The sequence below is a fragment of the Mauremys mutica genome, chromosome 24 (assembly GCF_020497125.1).
Source record: "Mauremys mutica isolate MM-2020 ecotype Southern chromosome 24, ASM2049712v1, whole genome shotgun sequence".
Classification (NCBI taxonomy): Eukaryota; Metazoa; Chordata; order Testudines; family Geoemydidae; genus Mauremys; species Mauremys mutica.
Window position 1 is genome coordinate 9,952,391 of NC_059095.1, and position 23,492 is coordinate 9,975,882.

At 43.9% G+C, this 23,492-nt stretch overlaps 1 protein-coding gene across 1 annotated transcript; it reads right to left on the reverse strand.

The window, feature by feature from the left end:
* Positions 1–382: 382 nt before the first annotated feature.
* LOC123356093 (mucin-5AC-like) lies at positions 383–23,367 on the reverse strand. Its single transcript, XM_044999068.1, has 4 exons — positions 23,243–23,367; positions 22,898–23,116; positions 714–5,005; positions 383–415 (listed from the first exon to the last, which is right to left on the reverse strand). Exons 1-4 carry the CDS (start codon positions 23,271–23,273, stop codon positions 383–385), a joined length of 4,575 nt encoding a protein of 1,524 aa, XP_044855003.1. The 5' UTR covers positions 23,274–23,367.
* Between the last annotated feature and the right edge of the window lie 125 nt (positions 23,368–23,492).

Consider the following 23,492-nt stretch of genomic DNA (forward strand, 5'->3'; position numbering starts at 1 on the left):
ATGGTAGAGGTGGCTGCAGCACTGGTTTCAGGTTGTGAAGTGCTAAGAAGGGGAAGGGTGCTTGTCCCTTCTACTGTAGAAGTACTAATTACTGGTGTAGTCTCAGCTGGGGAAGTGGTCTCTTGCAGAACTGTGGTTGTTTCTGGAGCAGTTGAGGTGCCTGCAGTTGTGTTTTCTGGTAGTGAAGTTGAAGGAAGGGAAAGCGTGGTTGTCACTTCAGCTCCAGTGGTACTAGTTCTTGTTGTCCTCTCTGTTGGGGTTGTGGTTTCTACAGGAGTTGTGGAGGTCTCCGGAAAAGTTGAGGTGGCTGTAGCTGTGCTCCCAGGTTCTGAAGCTGTCGGAAGAGGAAGCGTGGTTGTCTCCTCGCTTCTAGTGCTGCTAGTCATTGCTGTAGTTTGAGGTGCAGAAGTTGTTTCTAGAGAAGAGGTGGAGGTTATTACTGTGGTAGAGGTGGCTGCAGGAGTGGTTTCAGGTTGTGAAGTGCTAAGAAGGGGAAGGGTGCTTGTCCCTTCTACTGTAGAAGTACTAATTATTGGAGTACTCTCAGCTGGGGAAGTGGTGTCTTGCAGAACTGTGGTTGTTTCTGGAGCAGTTGCGGTGGCTGCAGTTGTGCTTTCGTCTTGTGAAGTTGCAGGGAGGGAAATTGTGGTTGTGACTTCAGCTCCAGTGGTACTAGTTCTTGTTGTCCTCTCTGTTGGGGTTGTGGTTTCTACAGGAGTTGTGGAGGTCTCCGGAAAAGTTGAGGTGGCTGTAGCTGTGCTCTCAGGTTCTGAAGTTGTAAGAAGGGGAAGCGTGGTTGTCTCTTCACTTCTAGTGCTACTAGTCATTGCTGTAGTTGCAGGTGCAGAAGTTGTCTCTAGAGGAGAGGTGGAGGTTATTCCTATGGTAGAGGTGTTTGCAGGAGTGGTTTCAGATTTTGAAGTGTTAAGAAGAGGAAGGGTGCTTGTCCCTTCTACTGTAGAAGTACTAATTATTGGTGTAGTCTCAGCTTGGGAAGTGGTCTCTTGCAGAACTGTGGTTGTTTCTGGAGCAGTTGAGGTGGCTGCAGTTGTGCTTTCAGGTTGTGAAGTTGCAGGGAGGGAAATGGTGGTTGTCACTTCAGCCCCAGTGGTACTAGTTCTTGTTGTCCTCTCTGTTGGGGTTGTGGTTTCTACAGGAGTTGTGGAGGTCTCCGGAAAAGTTGAGGTGGCTGTAGCTGTGCTCCCAGGTTCTGAAGCTGTCGGAAGAGGAAGCGTGGTTGTCTCCTCACTTTTAGTGCTGCTAGTCATTGCTGTAGTTTGAGCTGCAGATGTCGTCTCTAGAGGAGAGGTGGAGATTATTCCTATGGTAGAGGTGGCTGCAGCACTGGTTTCAGGTTGTGAAGTGCTAAGAAGGGGAAGGGTGTTTGTCCCTTCTACTGTAGAAGTACTAATTATTGGTGTAGTCTCAGCTGGGGAAGTGGTCTCTTGCAGAACTGTGGTTGTTTTTGGAGCAGTTGAGGTGCCTGCAGTTGTGTTTTCTGGTAGTGAAGTTGAAGGAAGGGAAAGTGTGGTTGTCACTTCAGCTCCAGTGGTACTAGTTCTTGTTATCCTCTCTGTTGGGGTTGTGGTTTCTACAGGAGTTGTGGAGATCTCCGGAAAAGTTGAGGTGGCTGTAGCTGTGCTCCCAGGTTCTGAAGCTGTCGGAAGAGGAAGCGTGGTTGTCTCCTCGCTTCTAGTGCTGCTAGTAATTGCTGTAGTTTGAGCTGCAGATGTCGTCTCTAGAGGAGAGGTGGAGGTTATTCCTGTGGTAGAGGTGGCTGCAGGAGTGGTTTCAGGTTGTGAAGTGCTAAGAAGGGGAAGGGTGCTTGTCCCTTCTACTGTAGAAGTACTAATTATTGGAGTACTTTCAGCTGGGGAAGTTGTGTCTTGCAGAACTGTGGCTGTTTCTGGAGCAGTTGCGGTGTCTGCAGTTGTGCTTTCGGCTTGTGAAGTTTCATGGAGGGAAATTGTGGTTGTGACTTCAGCTCCAGTGGTAATAGTTCTTGTTGTCCTCTCTGTTGGGGTTGTGGTTTCTACAGGAGTTGTGGAGGTCTCTGGAAACATTGAGGTGGCTATCGCTGTGCTCCCAGGTTCTGAAGTTGTAAGAAGGGGAAGCGTTTTTGTCTCTTCACTTCTAGTGCTACTAGTCATTGCTGTAGTTGCAGGTGCAGAAGTTGTCTCTAGAGGAGAGGTGGAGGTTATTCCTATGGTAGAGGTGGCTGCAGGAGTGGTTTCAGATTTTGAAGTGTTAAGAAGAGGAAGGGTGCTTGTCCCTTCTACTGTAGAAGTACTAATTATTGGTGTAGTCTGAGCTGGGGAAGTGGTCTCTTGCAGAACTGTGGTTGTTTCTGGAGCAGTTGAGGTGCCTGCAGTTGTGCTTTCAGGTAGTGAAGTTGAAGGAAGGGAAAGTGTGGTTGTCACTTCAGCTCCAGTGGTACTAGTTCTTGTTGTCCTCTCTGTTGGGGTTGTGGTTTCTACAGGAGTTGTGGAGGTCTCCGGAAAAGTTGAGGTGGCTGTAGCTGTGCTCCCAGGTTCTGAAGCTGTCGGAAGAGGAAGCGTGGTTGTCTCCTCGCTTCTAGTGCTGCTAGTCATTGCTGTAGTTGGAGGTGCAGAAGTCGTCTCTAGAGAAGTGGTGGAGGTTATTGCTATGGTAGAGGTGTTTGCAGGAGTGGTTTCAGATTGTGAAGTGCTAAGAAGGGGAAGGGTGGTTGTCCCTTCTACTGTAGAAGTACTAATTATTGGTGTATTCTCACCTGGGGAAGTGGTGTCTTGCAGAACTGTGGTTGTTTCTGGAGCAGTTGAGGTGGCTGCAGTTGTGCTTTCAGATTGTGAAGTTGAAGGAAGGGAAAGTGTGGTTGTCACTTCAGCTCCAGTGGTACTAGTTATTGTTGTTCTCTCTGTTGGGGTTGTGGTTTCTACAGGAGTTGTGGAGGTCTCCCGAAATGTTGAGGTGGCTGTAGCTGTGCTCCCAGGTTCTGAGGCTGTCGGAAGAGGAAGCGTGGTTGTCTCCTCGCTTCTAGTGCTGCTAGTCATTGCTGTAATTGGAGGTGCAGAAGTTGTCTCTAGAGGAGAGGTGGAGGTTATTCCTATGGTAGAGGTGGCTGCAGGAGTGGTTTCAGATTGTGAAGTGTTAAGAAGAGGAAGGGTGCTTGTCCCTTCTACTGTAGAAGTACTAATTATTGGTGTAGTCTCAGCTGGGGAAGTGATCTCTTGCAGAACTGTGGTTGTTTCTGGAGCAGTTGAGGTGGCTGCAGTTGTGCTTTCAGGTTGTGAAGTTGCAGGGAGGGAAATGGTGGTTGTCACTTCAGCTCCAGTGGTACTAGTTATTGCTGTCCTCTCTGTTGGGGTTGTGGTTTCTACAGGAGTTGTGGAGATCTCCGGAAAAGTTGAGGTGGCTGTAGCTGTGCTCCCAGGTTCTGAAGCTGTCGGAAGAGGAAGCGTGGTTGTCTCCTCACTTCTAGTGCTGCTAGTCATTGCTGTAGTTTGAGCTGCAGATGTCGTCTCTAGAGGAGCAGTGGAGGTTATTCCTGTGGTAGAGGTGGCTGCAGCACTGGTTTCAGGTTGTGAAGTGCTAAGAAGGGGAATGGTGCTTGTCCCTTCTACTGTAGAAGTACTAATTATTAGTGTACTCTCAGCTGGGGAAGTGGTCTCTTGCAGAACTGTGGTTGTTTCTGGAGCAGTTGCGGTGGCTGCAGTTGTGCTTTCGGCTTGTGAAGTTGCAGGGAGGGAAATTGTGGTTGTGACTTCAGCTCCAGTGGTACTAGTTCTTGTTGTCCTCTCTGTTGGGGTTGTGGTTTCTACAGGAGTTGTGGAGGTCTCCCGAAAAGTTGAGGTGGCTGTAGCTGTGCTCTCAGGTTCTGAAGTTGTAAGAAGGGGAATCGTGGTTGTCTCTTCACTTCTAGTGCTACTAGTCATTGCTGTAGTTTGAGGTGCAGAAGTCGTCTCTAGAGAAGAGGTTGAGGTTATTGCTATTGTAGAGGTGTTTGCAGGAGTTGTTTCAGATTGTGAAGTGCTAAGAAGGGGAAGGGTGGTTGTCCCTTCTACTGTAGAAGTACTAATTATTGGTGTAGTCTCAGCTGGGGAAGTGGTGTCTTGCAGAACTGTGGTTGTTTCTGGAGCAGTTGAGGTGGCTGCAGTTGTGCTTTCAGGTTGTGAAGTTGCAGGGAGGGAAATTGTGGTTGTCACTTCAGCTCCTGTGGTACTAGTTCTTGTTGTCCTCTCTGTTGGGGTTGTGGTTTCTACAGGAGTTGAGGAGGTCTCTGGAAAAGTTGAGGTGGCTGTAGCTGTGCTCCCAGGTTCTGAAGCTTTCGGAAGAGGAAGCGTGGTTGTCTCCTCCCTTCTAGTGCTGCTAGTCATTGCTGTAGTTTGAGCTGCAGATGTCGTCTCTAGAGGAGAGGTGGAGGTTATTCCTGTGGTAGAGGTGGCTGCAGCACTGGTTTCAGGTTGTGAAGTGCTAAGAAGGGGAAGGGTGTTTGTCCCTTCTACTGTAGAAGTACTAATTATTAGTGTACTCTCAGCTGGGGAAGTGGTCTCTTGCAGAACTGTGGTTGTTTCTGGAGCAGTTGAGGTGGCTGCAGTTGTGCTTTCGGCTTGTGAAGTTGCAGGGAGGGAAATTGTGGTTGTCACTTCAGCTCCAGTGGTACTAGTTCTTGTTGTCCTCTCTGTTGGGGTTGGGGTTTCTACAGGAGTTGTGGAGGTCTCTGGAAAAGTTGAGGTGGCTGTAGCTGTGCTCCCAGGTTCTGAAGTTTTAAGAAGGGGAAGCGTGGTTGTCTCTTCAGCTCCAGTGTTACTAGTTATTGTTGTCCTCTCTGTTGTAGATGTGGTCTCTATAGGAGATGTGGATGTGTCAGTTATAATTGAGGTGTATAGAACTGTGCTTTCAGGAACTGTGTTTGTCTGTGAAAGTGTCTCTGTTCTCGTTATTGCTGTAGTTTTTGCTTCGGAAGTTGTCTTTAATGTAGTAATGTAGGTCTCCGTAGTCGAAGAACTCTCTGCAGCTTGAATCTCTGGTAGTACAATGGGAATAGGAGTTATTATGCTTGTAGTCTCTACTGAAATTGAGAGACAATAAGAAATGGAAAAATAGAAAAATTAAAACGTGGCTAAAAAGTAAGCTCTAGACGGTCTTCATTCTATTTTATTCATTGGTGAAAAAGTGGAAGGAGATGGAAAACAAATATTTATAATTCAAAAATAATTCAATTTTTTCGAGAAAAAATAAATTTCATAAAAAACCTTCCTATGTGAATTTTTGATTTAGAAAACAGACAGTTTTTAATTTTTTAATTGAAAAATCGTTTAACAAAACATTCCAACTCGCTCTAGTTCTATAGCATTGTCCACAAAACAAACTATACAAGAGAGAAGTGAAAGTATGAATATGGAGGCTACTATATCTTCAAGCAATGAATTAACAAAAGTGGGTACCGAGAGGGTCTTGGTCACCATATGAAACTTGTGCTTTTTATCAGAATTATATGTTTTCCAGAATGTGCCATTAATAAAATGGAGATATTTAATGCAATGCTGTTTGGTAGCCCATTGGTTGCTTGGAATCTAGCAGTTTTTGAAGATTCACTGATGAAGAGCGCTATATAAGGGCTAGGTATTATTTATTATTAATTACACTATCACTATTTATTATGTAATTGTATTACGTAGTGCTCAAAGATAGGCATGGATCAAGGTTTATGCTTATTGGGTGTAACTGCCCACCCCTACCCTCTCATCTGAAAGGTCATTACATTGCTTAAGCATCATGTTAAGTCCCCCCTTAAGTCCTTCACATAGTGGCACCTAGGCTTTGAGTTGGAGTGAGGATCTGTTTAACCAATTGTGCTTATGTTTTATGGACAAGTAGAAATTATTTTCTGGAGCCATAAATACCTGTTCACTCCATCCCCTTTCTGTTCCCCTCCCCATTCAGATGTGTTATTTAATCAGACTTGAATGTGACAAATGTGACATTTGCAAAGGGTGACCCTGAGTCCCACTTCTTCCTCTTGCTGCATCTCGCCTCCCTTTTTATTGTTGTGCATTAAGATCATAGTTTCAAAGGCAAACAGAGAGGTTTCTCCTCAAAGGTCTGTATCATGCGTCATCATGAACCTTCTGGGCCACCGCAGCTATTCAGATAAAAGGGCTGAGTCCCCATTGGAATGTTATTGTCGGAAAGGGCATCTAAACGGTGTTAACTCTTTTAGACTAAGTATTCAGCGAAAGGTTTGGGTTCTCCTCTGCAGATTATTTTGTGGTGAATTTGGTGTCCAAGACAATAAGGGGACCCTTTACAGCCAGGGATTTAAAGTCAATTGGCTGCTCATGTGCTTACAGTTAAGCAGATGCTTAATTGACTTGACGGATCGGGGCAAGAATGCTTAGTACACTACAAGATGTACACTTTGGTCTTGTCATGAGAGCAGAGGACTGGACTCGATGACCTCTCGAGGTCCCTTCCAGTCCTAGAGTCTATGAGTCTATGAAACATCAAGCATTTATAGTAGCTCTGAACAGCTTTCCTATGTTAAGTATCAGAGGGGTAACCGTGTTAGTCTCAATCTGTAAAAAGTGACAAAGAGTCCTGTGGCACCTTATAGACAGGGGCGGCTCCAGGCACCAGCGCACCAAGCGCGTGTCTGGGGCGGCAAGCCGCGGGGGGCGGCCTGCCAGTCGCCATGAGGGCGGCAGTCAGGCTCCCTTTGGCGGCTTCGGCGGCAATTCGGCGGCGGGTACGCTGAAGGCTCGGGACCGGCAGACCTCCCGCAGGCATGCCGCCGAAAGCCGCCTGACTGCCATGCTTGGAGCAGCAAAATACATAGAGCCGCCCCTGCTTATAGACTAACAGAAGTATTGGAGCATAAGCTTTCGTGGGTGAATACCCACTTCGTCACCCACAAAAGCTTATGCTCCAATACTTCTGTTAGTCGATAAGGTGCCACAGGACTCTTTGTCGCTTTCGTATGTCTAATAGCCAAAACACCACGGTACCCCAGAGTGATGGTCCAAAACATGACGGCTTACGGTAGTGTCTCTGCAGCATTATGCTGTCTGGGAAGGCCAGAGTCTCAGGGTACATCTACACTGCGAAAAAAAAACACACCAAAAAACCTTGCATCAGCAAGTCTCATAGCCTGGCTCAACTGACTCAGGCGCCCGGGTCTCACGCTGTGGGACTAAAAACAGCAGCCTAGATGTTCCTACTCGGGATGGAGTCCAGGCTCTGAGACCCACCCCACTCGCCGGGTTTCAGAGCCCAGGCGCCAGCCCAAGCAGGAATGTCTACTGTGCTATTTTAGCCCCGTAACACAAGCCGGAGTCACTTGACCCAGGCTCTGAGACTTGCTGCTGCAGGATTTGGTTAGCTGGTTTTTTACATGATAGATGTACCCTTGTGATTGGAGAGAAACTTCACAGGAGGCCCCTTTAACAGCAAAAAAATCAAAGGCTGAGGTTTCTGGATTATTTACTTGGTAACATGGGACCAAAAAAAACCAAACTAGCAAAGGCCCTGACCACATTCCCTTCATGCAGCTCAACAGTCAGTAAACTCCAGACAAACCATATACAGTCAATCAAATTACCACAAAGGGGGTCGTAAGCAGCAAAACTCCCCTCCCCTGTCCCCACATAAAAGCAGCCCAGTCCTGTGTGAGGTTTTGAAAAGAGCCGGTCAACATGTTTTCATGAAAAAAAATATCCGAGGAGGGGAGGAGAAGATGGTTGTAAAAATAGGACTTTTGTGTGGAAAAACAATCATCCAGTGATAGTCATTTTCTGAAAAAATACTCGAAACAACAATTTTTCGGGAAAAGTAGTAGTAGTTATTTGTACAGGTCTGTCGCATCTTACACGCATTTAACATGCGCAAATTCAGCTTTACGCGGTTGGCAAAAAAAAAATACCAAAAAAACAACAACAAAAGAGAAAAATAACAATTTAAATACTGTTCCTGTAGTGCGGGCGATTCCGCCCGCCATTACACTCAATGTAATTTTGACTATACGTGGTTTTCGCTTTACGCACTGACCGCGGAACGTAACCCCAGCGTAAGATGAGACAGACCTGTATTTTCAATTTTTTTTGTTTCAGAACTGTGAGGAAAATCTAACTTACTTTCAATCTGCCAATGTATGGCACTGTGATGTGGATAAAAACCCAGTTATGAGTAGGTTAGGAAACCACCAACGTATGACCAAAGCCAGGTCTCCAGAGTTAGAAACTAGGTCACTAACTTATTAAACTATGATAGCCCTACATGCTTGTCATCCCAAAAGAATCACTCTCTCTCTTTGTGCGATAGCCGTATGTCCAAAGTCATCTAGATCAAATGTTCTTAAGAAGGGGCCCATTCTATTAATAATTACTCATCGCTTTTTTGCTGTAACACTCCATGCCATCACAATCCATTCATGTTCAAGTTCCCTGAGTCACTTAGCAGACTAATTTACTGCTGAAGAGAAACCACTCTGTTTCTATAACGCTTGTGACACCAACCAGGAAATTCAAAGTCAATGTTCTGCTTCAGCTAGTGCTATTGTGGACTACGAGGGGAAAGAAAGGGATAGAGGCTCTATACTCAGAGTGTTTCTACACTACAGCTGCTACAGTGCTCCAGGAAGTCTGGGGTGGAGCAGGGACTTGATCCTGGCTTTCACAAGCTCTAAGCTACCACCCTAACCCCGAGACCATCCTTCCTCTCAGGCCCTTTAACCTTCCTGCAGCTTTGTCTTTCCATCTCTCAAACAGAAATGCTAATTTACCACCTCTCTAAAGCACTTTGATTCCAGTTCAGTGTAAGTATATGCTTAACTCTAAGCAGGCAGGCTACATTCCAGTGACTTCAGTGGGATTTAAGCACATGCGTGTTTTGCTGAATTGGGACTTTTGAGAGCTATCTAGCCATCTCATTTCCTACCGGAAAACAAGTTTCCCATAACTTTTTCCCCCGCAGAAAATGTCAGTTTGTCAAAATTGATTAAACTGTCCATGAGCAAGAACCAGTTTCAACAAATCTCTCAATTTGAAAAAAATTAGGAAAAAAAAAATTTCAAAATGATCAGAACATCCCATTTTGACATTTTCAAAATGCAAAGTTTAGTTTTTTGAGTCAAAATGAATTTTTGTTCTGAAATTTTAGTTTATTTATACTAAAAAAAATCAAAAATAAAAAGGTCAAAATCAAAATGAAACATTTTGCAATTATCAAAACAAAATGTGTTGACCAATCTGACCGAAATGAACTTATGGGGGATATCTGTTCACGAAAATTTGCAAGATTTTCACTCTGTCCTGTTTTAGGAGGGGGAGAAATGTTGAAATCTTGAAAAAAATCTCATGAGAGGAAAATTGTTTCCTGCTCTGCTCTAAGTCATTAATAATACCTGCTATTGCTGTAAAAACTCAGGATCCAAAACCTAGATGCAGTCAAGAAGTGATTTGTTCTGACGTAGAAATTACACTTGACATTTTAGGGTATTTTTAGGACTGATTTACAGTGTGTATGTCTAGGGTACAATAATCCATGCCTTCTCCCCGACTCCCCATCATGCCTGGACGGTCCTTTCTGATCCTCCCAGCCCCTCCTCCAAACCCTCCTTTTCCCACCATTACCTAATCAGCTACCCTCTAATTCTCTGTACATTGTAACCAGGATGGGTGTGCCACCCTTTCTCCTGCTCGTTTGTCTCTATCTTGTCCTTTTAGATTATAATTTCTCTAGGGCAAGGCTCGGCCCTTTTACATATTTTTTGACAAGGGTGTGGCATGCTTTGGGACACTAAAAATAACAAACACGGTAACCATACTAAAAGTGCATGCCGTTACTAGGCGAGCAGGTGCAAATCTCTTGCGTAGGAGCAGCAACGTCTGATTTAGAGGGAGAAACCCTGTGCCGTTTATATAACAAAGTTAACCTTCTGTTCTGACCCAGCCCGATCTATGTGCCCTGTGTTAAAGGGCTGACTCCCGCCCTTACCTGGAACAAATTCAACATATCTACTGTGTTTTTCTAAATACCACATGAATAGGCCAAACATGACGCATTCATTTCACATCTTGATTCTCTAGCTGTGGTCTCCTCTACTACCATAGTATCTGCACGCCACACAATCTTTAATGTATTTACCCTCATAAAACTGATATGCTGTCGGGCAGTGCTATTAGCTCCATTTGACAGATAGGGAGACTAAGTGACTCACCCAAGGTCACACAAGGAATCTGTGGCAAAGCAAGGAATCGAACCCAAGTCTCTGAGTAACCTCCTGCCCAGTGGACCATCCTGATTTGCTTATTATTGGCTTTAAGCAATCAGCGGTAAGCAATCAGGCTGTCTGAAAGGCAATCAGCTGCACTTATACAGAACATATCATGAAACACTGAGGTTCAATACTGAAATACATGACTATGAGCTTGATTTACTATGTTTGCTATGCAGCAGTATTCACACAGAACTCAATAAACTCTCAGAGTCTCGTCCCAGCATATACTGGGCCATGCAATGGATTTTCTGGGGTCAGTCGTTCCAAACTCCCAAGCAGGTATTTGGAGTGGATAACCCTAGCACATTATAATGCCATTTATCATGTTGTAAATTAAAGCTGTCTTTCTGCTGTTTGTGGGCAAATCTAGTTGTGGGCTGAGATCCTTTCTGCCAAGTTTCAGCCTGGCGCAGATCTTTATAGACCAGCTATGAAACCTCTGAAGAGATCAAAACAAAAAACTACCAGGAATGATCTAAGCCAACACCATCTTTGCATCGTGATATTTCAAGGTTTACAGGAGTCTCTGTGTCCTTTTCAGAAACTTAGCCGCTAATATGGATTCTTACTACAAGATGGATTGCAAAACTGATAACAAAGGGCTGCTGAAAACATGAAATATCAAGAGACCTTTCCAGGAAAAGAGAGACACTTTCCCAGAGGAGCATTCGAGTTTACCAATGGTAACTGCTTACAAAGTGCAAATAACCCAACTGATAGCACGCACTATCAGCAGCATTGTCCACCTAATTCCTACCCACTTTACCAGCCTGGGGATATTCAGTCTATGCCCAGGTTAGAGGCACCTGTACGATTGCCAAACATTTCTCTGACGTTTCCTGGCGTTCAGTAGGTCATGTGGAAATCCACATACCTGTTGAGTGTGCAAGGCTTGTGGCACACAAGTAGTTAACCCTTTGGCCATTTATTGTCATAATATTGGTCCAGGTCATGCCCTTTTGACCCCGTCAGTGAGATCTCCAGAAATCTGAAGATCTGCACCAGGGCATCAGGGGGAGTCAGGCAGGTGAGCAAAGTGAGGAGTGGGTGGTGGGGTCAGAGTGAGGGCATGGTTATGTATATTTTCCCCCTCCCTTCGTTGGCACTATGCAGAATCTTCTGGAAGTGTGATACAGAGAGAAGCTGTTATATTTATGCATCCCCATCACACCTATTTAAGACAGGTCTCAGGGGCAATTGTGGCCAGTGTCCCCTGTGGATTCACAAGCTTTGAGGGCTAGATCTTCACTTCCTTTCATGGGTGGTGGACGGGTTAGACAAGCCCAGCTCCTGGTGGCAGAATGTAGAGGACATTCTGCAAGGGAAAATCCACTAACTTCCCTGCCCTCTATGCAGGTTTACTTACATTGTCTGGGTAGGATCTAGTCTATTGTTGGTAAAACCTCCTCAGACACTCCCCAGTGAATGCAGTATGCAATCCTATACACATGTCAGTGCAGTGCAGCTTGGATTGATGCCCAGGAAATATTGCCTTTCATACACCCTTGATGAGTATTGTACTAGACACCTAGGTCAGATTCTGATCTCGGTTACACCAGCGAGAAAACAGAGAACAGTATCTCCTACAGCAAAAAATACTGTAGGGTTTTACACCTGCAAATAAAACTCAGTGTTGGACAAGACACTTTTATAATGACCTACAATGTACTGGGTCTAAATTCTCTTTGGTCAGCTTTATAGAACCATAGAACTGTCAGGCTGGAAGGGACCATGAGAGGTCACCAAGTCCAACCTCCTGGACTATGCCAGGACCAAGTAAACCTAGAGCATCCCTGACAGGTGTTTGTCCAACCTGGTCTTAAAAACCTCTAATAATGGGGATTCCACAACCTCCCCTGGAAGCCTATTCCAGAGTGTAACTATCCTTATAGTTAGAAATGTTTTCCTAATATCTAACCTAAATCTTCCTTGCTGTGGATTAAGCCTATTACTTCTTGTCGTGCCTTCAGTGGACATGGAGAACAATTGATCAGAGTCCTCTTTATAACAGCCCTTACCATTTTGAAGACTATCAGGTTCCTGCTCAGTCTTCTTTTCTCAAGACTAAACATGCCCAGTTTTTTTAACCTTTCCTCACAGGTGAGGTTCTCTAAACCTTTGATCATTTTTGTTACTCTCTTCTGAACTCTCTCCAGTTTATCCACATCTTTCCTAAAGTGTTCCCTGGACACAGTACTCCAGTGGAGGTCTCACCAGTGCCGAGTAGAGCAGGACGATTCATAGACTCTAGGACTGGAAGGGACCTCGAGAGGTCATCGAGTCTCGTCCCCTGCCTTCATGGCAGGACCAAATACTGTCTAGACCATCCCTGATAGACATTTATCTAACCTACTCTTAAATATCTCCAGAGATGGAGATTCCACAACCTCCCTAGGCAGTTTATTCCAGTGTTTAACCACCCTGACAGTTAGGAACTTTTTCTCCAAATATCTCCAACAATTATCTCCAGTGTCTTACATACAACATTCCTGTTAATACAGGATTACTCCTGGAGTATTAAACACGTCTAACGAAGAATATTGGCTGCGATTTTCAAAGGAGTGCAGATGAGTTAGATCCTCAACTCCCATGGGATGGGGGCATCTAATGCCATTAAACCCCTTTGAAAATCCCAACTGTATGCCTGGAAACAGGCTTTTTAAAATATAGCCAAAGACCACGCTTAAAAGCATACTTATATTTCTGCTAAACAGGCTGTCACAAATTCCCTGGTTGTTGCCCTCAAACAAAATCAGAAATGTCACATTCTCACCGTAGCCACTCTGACTGCATTAGCAGCATGACCGCAGTGTATTAGCATAAACCTAATTCTTATGAGGAGCTGAATCATAATGTATCTCTTAATTGATCTTAATCGACATAGTACAATCTCCAAAAGACTAAGCATAAAGAATAAGGGGTGTAATTTCCAAAAGTGCCTAAAAGTATTTAATGCTTTAGTCACTTTTGAAAATGAGACTTAGGGTAAAATTTTCAACATCAATTATGTGATTTAGGAGCTTAAGTCTTATTTTCAAAGGCAACGTATCGTCAGATTTTTAAAAGTATTTATGCACCTAATAGGATTTTCAAAAGCAGCTAGGTACCTATTTGCATTTTGGTGCCTGAATGTCTTTACAAATCAGGTCCTTAGGTGCCTAAGTCCCACTGATGTCACATTGTCCAAGTGACTTGGGCACTTCAGTGATTTAGGCTCCTGAGTCTCTTAGATGCCTTTGACAAGTTTATCTTTAGGATCTCAAGACACTTGGGTGCTTTTAAAAAGTTTACACAATTTGAAAAATTTGTAATTGAAGAAAACTTTCATTAACTCTTCAAACAAATGTAATATTTCTCACCAAGGTGATTTTTCCTATATGCCATTTTAAAAAACCTTTCATCATTATAAAGATATTGAAGGATTAGATTAATGAGCCGTTTATGAGCAGTTCAATATACAGGTGTGTCATAGGATTTGCTAAATGAAATGCAATTAATTCATTATAAAACTTGTTTGTACTTTAAGTAGCTTCCGTACAAAAGTTTGGAGGAGAAGTTCCTCTCTATTATCCTATTAGAGTAGCTGATGAAAGCTTGATTTGAAGTGTGTACTCTAAAATGACATTGTGGTAATCAAGATACAATGCCCCTTAGGGAAAAACTAAGGCTCATTATTTTCTCACTTTTAGTCAGAGGTAAATCTTGAGTAATTTCATGGAAGTAAGTGGAATTTCCTTTGGATTTACACTGACGTAAGAGCAAAATTTGGTCCCTTGCCTGTAGTTTTCGGTAACGACAGTCATTTCATTTTTTTAAAAAATCTAAGCCTTTAAAATATATATCCACAAATTTTCTCTCCTGTCAAAATAGTAAATAAATAAAACTTACTTGAAACACAGCATAGTACCAGGATTATACATATATTCTGCAGTTTACACCGAGGTAAATGTAATGTCCAGTCCATCTCTATTTTCTTGGAATTACAGTCTTACTAATTTAGTCCAAAATTCCCTTTCTGTATTGCTGTACTCTTTATGATAAGAGAATAACTCTGACAACCAGCGAAGAGGAGGACTCCGACAACCAAGATATAGTGTTGTTAACCTACAGTATCTTGCATAATGCCAGCACTTTGAGTTTGGTGACATGACACACCCAGCTGCACCTCACAGCACAGGGGTTTTAAAATTAGAATATCATACCTTCCCGCTAGGTAAGGAAAATAAGAAACTGGTGCCTTGAAAAGGTCATTGTGCATTATTCAAACATTAAATTATGACAGAGAATAGTGACTAATCAACATCTTTAAGGAGGGTACAATCATACATTCATCTACTAGATATTTAAGTACAGTGCATTCTTCTAGCTAAGACAGACAAACTTTTGGGTGTCAAGTTTTGTGGAAGTTTCAGTTCAAACAATATAGCTTTTTGTGCGTACATAGAAAAATATTCTGTGATGCTATTTGGTGTAAAACTTTGAGAAAAACTATTTTAGGAAGCAATAAAGGCTCCAATCCAACCGAACACTTAAGCATGTACTTAGTTTTAAGCCTGGGAGTAGTCATTTGATTTTTTTTTAAGTTCTTCTGTGCTTAAAGTTAAGCATATGCTTCAGTGCTTACTTGGATCAGAGCCACCAAGCCACTCTAATTTAAAAAGGTTAATCTTCTGAGTAATGAAAAAATACAAACAATTAAAAAAACACAGTTTGACCTTTCAATCTCTGGACATTCCCCATTCATCATGGGAATCCTGGATCCAGTGAGTGCCTGATTCCAGCTAAAGGCTCGATGGCCATATTACTCTCTCGGTCTCACCACTGTAACTGCAAGAAGGGGATTTTCCTGGTATCTGTTGGCTTTGGGGCTATTTTTCAGTGGGCTGGGGGGGAAGGAGAGGATGGAGACAAGGGATGTGCAGGAGTAAGTGGGATGAAGGAATGGAGCAATCAGGAAAATTAGGAATCGGAGAGTGTGTAGGGATGCGGGAGATGTGTGAGTGAAAAAGACAATGTGTAGCAGAGAGAGGAATGAGGGAATGATTCAAAGAGTTTGTAGAAGTAAGGGGCCTGGGCAGATCAGATACTACGGCGCTCAAACACCCCATGCTGCTGGGTACCACTGTAAGCTGGATGGAAAGGGAGCTGGGGGTCATAATGGATCACAAGCTAAATATGAGTCAACAGTGTAACACTGTTGTAAAAAAAAAAGCAAACATCATTCTGGGATGCATTAGGAGCAGTATTGTAAGCAAGACACGAGAAGTAATTCTTCCGCTCTACTCCGTGCTGATTAGGCCTCAACTGGAGTATTGTGTCCAGTTCTGGGCACCACATTTCAGGAAAGTTTGGGGAAAGTCCAGAGAAGAGGAACAAAAATGATGAAAGGTCTAGAAAATGTGACCTATGAGGGAAGATTGAAAAAACTGGGCTTGTTTAGTCTGGAGAAGAGAAGACTGAGAGGGAACATAACAGTTTTCAAGCACATAAAAGTTTGTTACAAGGAGGAGGGAGAAAAATGGTTCTTCTTAACCTCTGAGGATAGGACAAGAAGCAATGGGCTTAAATTGCAGCAAGGGAGGTTTAGGTTGGACATCAGGAAAAATGTCCTAACTGTCAGAGTGGTTAAGCACTGGAATAAATTGCCAAGGGAGGTTGTGGAATCTCCATCATTGGGGATTTTTAAGAGCAGGTTGGACAAACACCTGTCAGGGATGGTCTAGGTAATACTTAGTCCTGCCTTGAGTGCAGGGGACTGGACTAGATGACCTCTCGAGGTCCCTTCCAGTTCTATGATTCTATGATTCTATGACAGTGGATGGAGGAGTGAGATGATGATCATTCATAGCCAGATAAGCAAGGTTATTAAATGTTCAAATAAATAAACCCCACAGATCAGAAAAAGCAGCAAGCAAAGGCTGTGGAGATGTCAGGAGCTCTGTAGGGACACAGAAACCCAGACTGATAGAGAAGCTGGCAAAACAAAACAAATTTAACTGCTGCTACCGCTAGACCCCACCCCCCAGGCAATGAACACAACGAGGAAGGACGCTGTTAAAATCAGTGAGTTAAGAAAGTTAGCTAGACTATGCTCGGGCACAGCCGTAACTATTTAGGGAGTTCGAGGTGATCTCTATGGCTATTGATAGCTTTACCATGCTTAATCTGGTTTCTCCCCCAAATCTGCAAGAATAAAATTACAGCTCAAACACTAGTTGGTCTCAGTTTCCCCTCTTCAGACCTCCGCTCGCTATATATAGTTCCCTTCTCTCTGACACTTCCTTGAGAAATCAAAACTACTTGTCCCACACCGGCCCATTGAAATTCACTAATTGAACCTGCGCATAAGAGTCTGATTGAAGACTTTTTTTAAGCCATTCGGGAAAGGTAAGGGAGTGGTCCCTACACCCATTTCACTCCCAGCTCCCTATGTAGGAGTTTCATTGTCCAGGACATGAGTTGGTCCCTTGCACTGTCGATTATGTCTTTATATAACCCAATCCTAGCATCACCAGGTGATTAGTAATGTCCCTCAGAGGGCAGGCGTCAGGGTGCATTGGTGGGAAGAATCTCTAATTACTCGGACGTATTAATAGCCCAAGCACGTAATTTCTGGTCACAGATGATATACCTCAGGTAAGAATACAAATAATGAACACCAAAGAAACTGCGTGAGTATTTGCCACAAGATTCCCCCCAAGCCTGGAGAGGCGTGAGAATGAAAAATTCTTGGACTATCTAAAAGCAAACAATGACTAGGTTACTCGTGCAGAATCTCTAAAAGACCCACCAGAATTTTACCATTCAGTGGTATATAGCTAAACTACATTCTTTCTCTGTTAGTAGATCTGGAATTCATCTGTTATTCAGGATTACTCACCAAATCATTTCAGCCAATAATTTTGTCATTTGCTGGCAAGAATCCAAAATCCAAAATTTGATCTCTGCTGGCTCGCTTTGATTGGACCCATAGGTCTCATGGTATTGTTTCTATGCTGGGCCTGGCTGAGTGTAGTTCTGGTGTGAATACATACATTTCCAAGTTCAAAATTCACTTTATGCATATATTTGAGAATAGTCCCATAAAAACTGCTATTTCCACAGACCTTCCTGCTTGTAAACTTGTTGGCTAGAATATTAATAGAGAGCAAACACAAACGGGGCACCATCAAAGCCAAAGTCAATTCAATTTTATTATTAAAGCAATTTGGGGAAATTTTTTGGTCTATTTACTCATTAACTTCAAGGTTATTTTTCTTTAAAAGCCAATTTCTATTGTTTTTATACAAAATGTTATGGTTCCAAATGTTTGAAAAAATCATACGTTTTCTTTTAGTTACTTGGCCATTGGTTGGGTAACAAATACAGCTAAAAAGAATATCAAAGAGGTTCCTAAGAGGACAGACGTCATGGTTCGGAGACCGTTAGTGTCCGATTCCTGCCTGGGTGTGCAAGGGATGGGAGAAGCCGTAAAGAGCCTCTTTGACCTTTCAGCAAACACTACCAAGGTCAGAAAAATCATTCAAAAGGGGCAAGATGCATGGGGAAGAAGGAAAAATAAAAACTTGTAGGGAAATGCACGCTAGGACATCTTGTGCAAATGATCTGCAACCTATCAGCGTAGCTGCAAAAACGATAAGGTGACACGTGCCACTCCACCCAGAAGTGAACACCAAGGAGGCTGATTTGCTTTCAACAGTTACTGCCATCTACAGTACTGGCTCAAGAACCAGCAAGCAGCGTGGGCATGTATTTCATTGGGATACACTCGCTGGGCCAGATCCTGGCCCCTCCTGCAGCTGCTTTATGCCAATCTCCCAGCATAAAGCAAGTAGGGGTAAATGACTTGCATAACTATAACCCTGCAGTGGGAGAATCCTCTGGTGCCATAAGGCGAGCATAGCTGCTCTGATGCCTCAGCCCTTCAAACCACTGGTGTAGGAGATGTAGCTGGGACCGGGGGTGTGGGAACAATGTGTATAGTGGGGGTTCTGGGAGCCATTGAATCAAATTGTAAACCCCGTGTATAATGGGATGCAGCAGCACCTCTAGTTCCAGCACCTCTGGCTGGGACAAGGGATTGTGGCCAGGGAAGCCAGTACTTCTGGCCAATCCCTGGCGTCTAGAATGGCCTCCTGGAAGCCATTACCAACGAGTGCAATTTAGCACAGCTTTGATCCCCAGAATAAAGCAGGCATAAAGTGATCGATGGGACAACTTGCCTGCTAAAAATTAATCAGGTCCGTAAGTGCTTTGCTTTACGGGGACCAAAGTGCTAAGCAATTTCCCTATGCTGCTTGATGGCTTTTGAGCCGATACTATAGATACTAGTAACTGGGGAAAGCAAGTCAGCCTCCGTGATGTTCACCTCTGGGTGGAGTGGCATGTGCCACCTTATCTTTTTGCAGGCACACCAATAGGGTGTAGATCATTTGTGCGCACCACAAAGGTCATTCCAACGTCACAAAAATGTTGCATGAGCAGTGTTGAGTAAGCTAGTAAATGTAGAACTAATATCTTTCAACTGAAATGAGCTATGGCCTGAAATGAAAGAAACGTGGTCTCTTCTAGTCTGAAAGATTTGAGATTTCCAGGTCATACCACCTTCATGCTAAGTAATCCTCTTTGTCGTGATATTTACATTTTTCCAAGTATCATCCGTTATGTGTAAAGGGAATTCTTACATTTTAATGTAAGAAAAAATTAAGAAAAAGACAGAAAACCCCCTGTCCAATAAATTCTGCCTGCTCAAAATAACAAGCACATGCTGTAGCATGTCTAACATACAGCTGCCTATAGCTAAATTAATTAAGGAGAAAAGTAAACAGAATAGAAGAGTATCCCATCTAGTATTCCTTAAATAGAAGGATAGTGGCTGTGAAAAGGGAATTCACTGGTGGCGAATAAGTTAAAATATGGATTAAATAAGAGCAGAACCTTGGAACTTTCTTAGAGATCCAGAAAACCTCACATCTCCTGTGTGGGGAAATGGCCTTCTAGAGCTCTTCTGGGAAGTGGGAAGATGTATTTCCAAGGGTACTGGGACAATTTGTAGAGTGGGGGTGCTGTGAGCCATTGAACCAAACTGTAAACCTTGTATAGAATGGAAACCACTTCAAGCCCAGGGGTGCAAGTGCACCCCCAGCACCCCTAGTTCCAGAACCTGTGTGTATTTGTGTGATTTCTTTGAGTATCTGGGGATAGGCTTAGCATGTGTAGAAACATGGAAACACAACGAGAAGAACATGTTTGAATTTTGAAGCTGCATCAGTTTCCCAAGGTTCACAGTGGAGTAATTTGGTTTGGTTTGGTGTTTTTTCTAATTTTTTTGTGAATTATTTTCAAAACGTTTCAAAATTTCAGATTTCCTTTTCTCCCCACTCCTTTTTTTTAAAGACTGATTCCAGCACAGTGTATAATATTGCAGGGCTTTTTACTTCAACTTCTCCCCCACCAACTTTAACTTCTGCACCGTTGAGGAAGTTTTGAAAAAGTTACAGAGCAGAGAAAAGAAAAAAGAAAAAGAAAAAAGCAAGTGGAGTAAGCTGGACCTGTTTCGTGTGATTAAAGGCAGTGGCAAAAAAAAAGGCAGGAGAAGGGAAAAATACAAAATTTTGAACGAATTTTAGCTGCTGAAAACAAAAACAAATAAATTTCAATTTAACATGAAACAAAACAAAAAACGTTTGTTTAATTCGTTGCAAAATTTCCCCCCAAACTGCTGGATTTTGTTGGTTTTGTTTTATTTTGCTTTCTAGGAAACTCCATTTTTCTGTGGGTGAAAACATTTCAGTCCCAAAATATGGACCATTCCTTTTAATCCTTAATGTGTCCTTCATAGCTCACAAAGGAGGACTGGGGAAACTATATTTCATACTTGGACTTTCTGCAGTGTCACGCCCTTACTCCACTTCTCCGCTCCTCCAGAGAGTCATTAAGCAAACAGAGAGATGTAATATAATATAACGAACAAGCAGAAAAGGACATTCCGAAACAAAGCAATTCGCCTTTCACATAGCGTTGTGAATCCTGAAGGAGTATGAAATGGCACATGCAAACCTCCCCCATCCCCATGTTTTCTTTTGTTGTTCACCTTTATGGCCAGTGCAAATATAGCCCCCTACCCTTCATTCTGGGAGAATCTGTTTATAATTTCTATTTCCTGCACACCCACATCCCAAAAGACAAGCAGGAGACTTATACGCAATCCTTGACTAAGAGGTGGAATTTGATGCTACTGCAGCTAAAAGAATCAGCCAGCAAATTCCACGCAAGGAAGTGCTACCTAATTACAAGCCCGTTTCCACTAACTTCAAGTGCATCACCTGCTGCATGGAATGAACCTGGAATCCCTCAACACAGGAAATGAGAATCCAAAAGTGCAATGTATGGGCACATGTATAGAAAGGTTGTAGAGAAACTGGAAAGGATCCAGAGGCAAGCGACAAAGATGATCAAAGGGATGGATGCAGCCATGTGAGCAAAGGCTGATGGAACTGGGTATGTTTAGTTTGGAAAAGAGGAGATTAAGGGAGGACATGATAGCAGTCTTCAGATACTTGAAAGGCTGCCATAAAAAAGATGGAGAAAAGTTGTTCTCTCTTGCCACACAGGGCAGGACAAGAGGTCCTGGGCTCAAACGACAGCAGAGCAGATTTAGATTAAGTCTCAGGAAAAGCTTCCTGACTCTAAGAACAGTTGGCCAATGGACCAGACCTGCCTTGGGAGGTTCTGGAACCTCCTTCACTGGAGGTTTTCAAAAGGAGGCTGGATAGTCACCTACCTGGGATAGTTTAGACCAATGGTTCTCAAACTAGGGCCGCCGCTTGTTCAGGGAAAGCCCCTGGCGGTCCGGGCCGGTTTGTTTACCTTCTGCATCTGCACGTTTGGGAAGCGGCGCGGGCCAAAGGACGTGCTGGCCACCCTTCCTGCAGCCCCCACTGGCCTGGAGCGGCGAACTGCGGCCAATGGGAGTGGAAATCGGCCGAACCTGCGGACGCGGCAGGTAAACAAACCGGCCCACCAGGGGCTTTACCTGAACAAGCGGCGGCCCTAGTTTGAGAACCACTGGTTTAGACACAACAAATCCTGCATATTGGCAGGGGGTGAGACTAGACTATTCTAACTCTATGGGTCTATGTAAGTTTCTGCACAATTGTAATGCTGCGTAGAAGGGACGGTCAAACAAAGGCCCACCCCATAAGGGACAGAACTGTTTAGAAATTGTTCAATATCTGTAGCTTTAACTTGGAACCAATTTGGATGCAAGCCCTGGAACAAAAATATTTCATGCAGTTTTGCTCGTTTGGAAAAAAGTCCTTGCAGGAAATTACAAGTAACATATTGCGAACCAACTGAATCACGCTGCGTTTTGCTGCTTGCGGTAAAGGCTCCCTTTGATTTGCTATCATTTTATTTGACATAGCGTTTAGTGGGTTATTAGTGACTAAACACTCCCATCTGCTGGTCTCCTTCGGGAACTACAGTTTCCATGCAGATGACATAAAGCTTAGTGGGAGTGATTAAGACAGGGGTGGCCAACGTGAGCCTGAGAAGGAGCCTGAATTTACTAATGTGCATTGCCAAAGAGCCACAGTAACCCCCGGTCAGCTCCCTCCTGCCTGTGTCTCCCACCCGCCAGCAGCACCTAACCCTCCATCTCTGCACCTCCCGCCTACTGCGATCAGCTGTTTTGTGGTCTGCAGGAGGCTGGGGAGGGGGAGAAGGAGGAGCAAGGGCATGGCAGACTCAGGGGAAGGGGCCTTGGGAGAAGGAGTGAAATGGGGCCGGGGCCTGGGGCAGAGCCAGTGAGCACCTTGTAGCACATTGGAAAGTCGGTGCCTGTAGCTCCAGCCCTGGAGTCGGTGCCTGGACAAGGAGCCGCATATTAATTTCTGAAGAGCCGCATGCAGCTCCGGAGCCACAGGTTGCGCATGCACGCGGGCGCGCGCACACACACACATCGGATTAAGATAATCCCCAGCAGTGCCGTGTGCAATCTCCCAGTTACTTCAGTGAGGCTCATCTAGGCATTAAGGTCCTCCCACACTGATCCTTTTACAGGGTTGACCCTGAGACTGTGTGCGATTTTATTATTATTTAATATCCTCTTCATTATTAAAGGACCAAAAGGCACTTTAAATTCTAATCTCACTTTTGCTACTGTGTGTCTGTGACCATCACTGAAATCCTCTCTTTCAGCATGTGTAAAATGAGGATACTGATACTTCAGATGGTAGGTCTTGAGGATTCAGCTAAGGAGTGGTCAGTGCTTTGGGAATATAAAGAGCTATACTGACTTCCCCCTTTAATTTGATAAAAATATTGCTTTAGGGCAAAGGTGTTTCTCTGGCATGCCCAGGAAGGCTGGCACACTGGATGCAAGGTGTCTTCTCAATCCCCTGCACCCACAACCTACATCTCAGACCATAGAGCAGAGAGGAAAACCATCACAGATCTGCCTAACCGCCTCCCCACCCCTTGCGTATGTGGGCATGGAATGGACAGGGTTTTGACTCCACCCTCCAAAATATTGTCCAGCTCAGCAGAGCAAACACAGTAGAAGAAACCTCTTACTGGTGCACACCATATGAACTACAGGCATGATCCAGAGTTTCTTGCGAATCATACTTCTTGTCTTACCTGGGGGACTGGTGACAGAGGAAGATATAATCAGCTTTTCTGCAGCATGGGTGCCGATGGTCGTTGATATCTCAGCTACAGTACTGGTGACAGAGGAGCTTCCAGTTTTCTCAGCTGGTGAAGTAATGCTGCCACTTCTGCTGGATGGAGTTTGAGGAACACTGGTCAGAGTATTTCCCAGTTCTGCTCTAAAACCATCTGTACCAGCAACAATCATCCCTAGAGATAAAGGAGTAACAAAGAAAGTCGTTAGAATCTCTTGAGATTTAGCCGTATAATCTGAAGTTTGGGCTGCAGATACAGTACTTGATATGGTAATGGAATTATTCATGCAGAAGGACGTACCGCTTTCTGAGGCTGCATAAACTGTCATCATTCCATTAGTAGAGTGTTGTGAGCTGACAGTGACATCGAGTGAAGTAAAAGGCACTTCAGTTGTTACAGTAATAGGTTGAAATGTCGATGTTTCATCAGTGAGGGGGCTAGTTACAGAGCCAGTGGTGGTCTCAGCAGATAGGGAGCTTCCAGCCATCTCTGTGGTTTCCACCGATGTTCTGGGAGAGGAGGTGTTTGGGCTTGTGCCACTGTCAGTAGT

Bases quoted from the DNA above. Each gene is read 5' to 3' on its own strand.
- LOC123356093 (XM_044999068.1), bottom strand. From the start codon at position 23,273: ATGATGACAGTTTATGCAGCCTCAGAAAGCG. The intron at 23,117-23,242 runs GTACGTCCTTCT...CTTTATCTCTAG, and splicing joins TTATGCAGCCTCAGAAAGCG to GGATGATTGTTGCTGGTACA. The intron at 5,006-22,897 runs GTAAGACAAGAA...TTGTACTACCAG, and splicing joins CTCTGTCACCAGTCCCCCAG to AGATTCAAGCTGCAGAGAGT.